The sequence below is a fragment of the Prionailurus viverrinus genome, chromosome D2, assembly GCF_022837055.1.
Source record: "Prionailurus viverrinus isolate Anna chromosome D2, UM_Priviv_1.0, whole genome shotgun sequence".
In the NCBI taxonomy this organism is placed as follows: Eukaryota; Metazoa; Chordata; class Mammalia; order Carnivora; family Felidae; genus Prionailurus; species Prionailurus viverrinus.
In genome coordinates this window covers 88,113,857-88,117,773 of record NC_062571.1, presented here as the reverse complement: position 1 = coordinate 88,117,773, position 3,917 = coordinate 88,113,857, and the positions used below count along the sequence as shown (strand labels likewise).

At 57.8% G+C, this 3,917-nt stretch overlaps 1 protein-coding gene across 1 annotated transcript; it reads right to left on the bottom strand.

Moving 5' to 3' along the window:
• Window positions 1-629: 629 nt before the first annotated feature.
• Window positions 630-3,695, bottom strand: VENTX (VENT homeobox). The gene is made up of 3 exons (XM_047824693.1): window positions 3,461-3,695; window positions 1,532-1,692; window positions 630-1,433 (listed from the first exon to the last, which is right to left on the bottom strand). The coding sequence occupies exons 1-3, from the start codon at window positions 3,693-3,695 to the stop codon at window positions 1,053-1,055; spliced, it is 777 nt and encodes a 258-aa protein (XP_047680649.1). The 3' UTR covers window positions 630-1,052.
• Between the last annotated feature and the right edge of the window lie 222 nt (window positions 3,696-3,917).

The window sequence follows — 3,917 nt, the reverse complement described above, 5'->3', positions numbered from 1 at the left end:
CATGACAGGATGGCAGACGTCCCACTGCTGCACAGCAACCCCCAGGAGGGACACAGAGTCCCTACGGGATGGTTCGGTCCACCGGCGCTTATAACTGGCCCGTGGCTTTGCCGCCCCTGCCAGAGTTGGTTCTGGTGCCTGGGCTTCCCCTGCTGAGATTGGGTGGAGAAACTCTGGGCCGAGAACCCGCCTAGACAGCAAGCGGGGCCCTCGGGCTTCAGCCTCCTTCCTTGCAGGCGCCCAGGAGGCCAGATTGCAGCCCGGCCTGGCCACAGGGACCGCACAGGGCTGAGCCCCGAGCCAGATGAGACACAGGTCTGGACACGCCGTGAAGAGCAGAGCAGCACACAGCACGGTGCCCTGAAAGACGTGGCCACGGAGGGACCTTCCACGCGGCAGTGGGCAGAGCCACCATGCCTGTTCCCTTCTGGCTTCCCACTTTGGGGTCACTGTTAACACGGAACCCAAACCCCAAGGTGATAAAAACAAACATCTTCACTTGGCCCGAATCCCTCCGTGGTTTCCATGGTTACACCCAAAGCTTATGATCATACAGCACAAGAAAGTATCCATCCTGACTTCTGAGATTTTATTTTTAAGTACTCTCCACACCCAACGTGGGGCTCGAACTCACAACCCCAAGACCAAGAATCACAGGCCCCACCGACTGAGGCAGCCGGGTGCCCATCTTTATTTTCCCAACACTTTCCATTGAATAAATTACCGCTGTATCATATGCTACAAGCCTGACACTTGGCGAGTCCACTTTTGGCACTGGATTCTGTTGGCTGACCCATCGTGTGTGGTTCCTAAACTGAACCTGCAGTAGTTTTCAACGAGGGAGTGGCTGTAAGAGGTCCTAAGGAAGGTCAGGGTTCCAGGTCCCACCTGTGGAGACACAAGGCTCACGCCAGATGTCACGGTGACAGCAATCACTGGTGAGTGTCTCTCCAGGGAGATACCGGGCACAGTTCCGCACACACCTACTGTGTCTGTGGCGGTGGCGGTGTGCGACACGTTCCAGCTGCAGGCCTCTGGGCCACCATGCTTCCTCAGAAGGCATCCTTGGTCTGGGGCAAGGCACACAGGCCCCACGGACCCCTGGACAAAGCTGGGCCCAGTGTGTGCACCAGGCCCCCAGGGTCTGGGAGGCAGCACACTGGAGGCTGTCTGCTGCACGAGGCCCACGTCAAGGCCAGGGAGGCTTGTTCCACTTGGCAGAGGTCCCAGAAGGAGCCAGGGGGCCGTCCCAGAGCCAGAGGCCCAAGCGGGGAAGCCCAAGGGTACAGTGGCGGTAAGCTACTGGCCAGGGCAGAGAGTGGCGGGCAGAAAGCCACTGGCGTATAGAGCGTTCTGGAGAAAGGGCAGCTCAGCTGAGAGTCCTGGAGCTGATGCTTGTGCTTCATGCGGCGGTTCTGAAACCAGGTTTTTATCTGTGGGGGAAACTAGATCAGAACAAGGGCGAGAACAGCCACCGCCCTGGCCCATGCGTCCCGGGCCCCTCACCTGCACTTGGGTGAACCCCCCTCACCTGCACTTCCGAGAGCCGCATCTCCCGGGCCAGCTTCCGGCGCTCCAGGGGGCCCAGGTAGCGTTGGTGCTGGAAGGCGCTCTCCAGGGTGCTGACCTGCTCCGCCGTGAAGGCCGTGCGGACCCGGGGCGCCCGCCCGCTGTCGGCCTCCTTCCTCACCCCTGAGGAAGGACAGAAGGCACTGAATCCTTTAGGATAAAAGTGCCACCCACGTGGGACCTGCTCCCCTCACTCGGAAGTGCCCCAAGCTCTGTGGCCACAGGGACGAGAGGAAAGTCTGGGCCCTCCTCCTTCACTTTCACTGCTCTGCTGTCCCTCGCAGTCCTTGCACAAATGTGGATGAGGGGGCAGCCCCTCCTCCCCTCCCAGCTCAAATGTGGGAGGGTGGCCAGGATGGGAATACTGGAGAACGAGGATTCTGGAATGGAACAGCGGTTCTGATGCAGCCCCTCACCCTTCCACTGGGGCACGTGGTCACTTCCAGAAAGGGAGCCTCACACATCCTTCCGGAAAGCAGTTCCTCTGGCTGCTCACAAGGAACCTGAACCCAGTCGGCCGTAAGGGCTTGGGGCCGGGGTCACAAGACCCCCAGTCTCCCCTGCCACCAACCATGCGTCCGTGGCCAGTCTGTGTCTATCTAAATCGGCGGTGGCAGATGGCACTAAGTACCCTGTGTGGTGAGGAGGGTCACCTGTCTTTTCTCAACACGTTTGGCCAGAATGTCAGATTTTACCAAGTCACTTTGAACACATACCCGGGAGAGTGCAACAAGACAAGACACGCTTTGCTTTGGAGGTGGGGGTGGGGAGAGTGGAACTAGTCAGTGTGAAAGATTTGATGATTTGGTTGGCTTTTTTGAGGTGGGGGGGGCTGATTGCAGAAAATAAATTTAAAATTTCACTTCATGGAAGTATAAAATTTTTCCATAGGATTATCTAAACTTTTTCAAAAATGAAGGGCGCTCAGTCAGTTAAGAGTCCGACTTCAGCTCAGGTCACGATCTCATGGTTCTCGAGTTCACTCTGTGCTGACAGCTCGGAGCCCGGAGCCTGCTTCTGATGCTGTGTCTCCCTCTCTCTCTGCCCCTCCCACACTTGTGCTCCCTCTCTTTGTCTCAAAAATAAAAACATTAAAAAAATTTTTTAAACCTTTTCAAAAATGAAAACTTACAGATAATATCAACCCCACTTTGACTAGGCAGGGCTTTAAACTTAAAAGCAATGATAAAGTCACAAAGACTGAAAGAACAAACCAGGTTTCCTGAGCAAATGACAAAGGGTTATTAGACCAGGTTTAGGAAGCCACCAAAACCTCCAGGAGCCAAGCCACAGAGGCACTGGAATCCCTGTGAACCGAAGTGCCAGGGCTGTCCCCGACCCAAACCTGCAGGGGCTCCAGGCTACCTGTGAACAGAGTCAACTCTGCACGAGGCACCCAGCTTTGAGGGGAGAACCACAACGACCCCTCTGAACCCGCCGGTTTCATTTAAGACGTGCGTCCAGAGCCCTGTGACTCGGGTAGAACTGCCCCGCCCCCCCAGACTTGCTGCAGAACTAGAAAGTCAGTTGCACAAAGGCACCAATGTCGCAGTCAGGGCTCACAGGACAGGAGTTGCAGCAGCGGTGGGACACAGTCCACAGGCAGTCAGGCCAGGAAGAGGCCAGGGGGTCAGCCCTTCTAGGAGGTGGGGGAAGAAGAGGAGCCCCCGGGACTTGAGGAGGGAAAACCCCCGTTGCGGCTTTCGCCTCTGAGAGGAAGCGCTTACTTGCCAGGGGGAGTCAAGTGGAACCTCAAATCCCAGCCCCCACCTCCAGCCCCAGTACCCAGGATGTGGTGGGGTGTGTTAGGGCCTCCCTCTTCCCGAACGCTCCAGGCTCCCGTCCCAGTCTGGGAAGAGGGGAGCACCCTCCCCACCCATCCCACACCTACCAGCTGCAGGTGTCCCTGGCGCAGACACTTCCGAGGGCTTCACCTCCTCCACGCCCACGGTCTGGGGGACCTCCCCGCTGCTGGACACCCTGGCTGGAGCAGACAGGCTCCCCCAGGAGAGTTCAGCGGGCCTGAAGGTGTGTGCCGGCCCCACGTGGCTGCTCCGGGAAAGCCAGTCCACTGAGCCAAAGCTGGATGGCTTGAAGCCACTGGGCAGGGTAGAGGAAGGAGACATGGCTGTAGGGGACAGACTGTGGGGGTGAGGCGCAGGGTCTTCCGAGGGTTTAGCAGGGCTGAGCTGCATTTATGAGCTCAGGAGGAGGGAGTGGCAAGCAGGTTTGCAAAGACCGCTCCAATCCTCCCCCCAGCCCAGATAAGTAGCACCTAATTGCTTCCAATTCAGAGGCACAAAGAAGGCCATTCACACCTCCCCCGGCTCCGAGATGTCTGGGCAGGG

Bases quoted from the DNA above. Each gene is read 5' to 3' on its own strand.
- VENTX (XM_047824693.1), bottom strand. From the start codon at position 3,695: ATGTCTCCTTCCTCTACCCTGCCCAGTGGCTTCAAGCCATCCAGCTTT. The intron at 1,693-3,460 runs GTAGGTGTGGGA...GTCCTTCCTCAG, and splicing joins GCCAGGGACACCTGCAGCTG to GGGTGAGGAAGGAGGCCGAC. The intron at 1,434-1,531 runs GTGAGGGGGGTT...TTTCCCCCACAG, and splicing joins TGCGGCTCTCGGAAGTGCAG to ATAAAAACCTGGTTTCAGAA.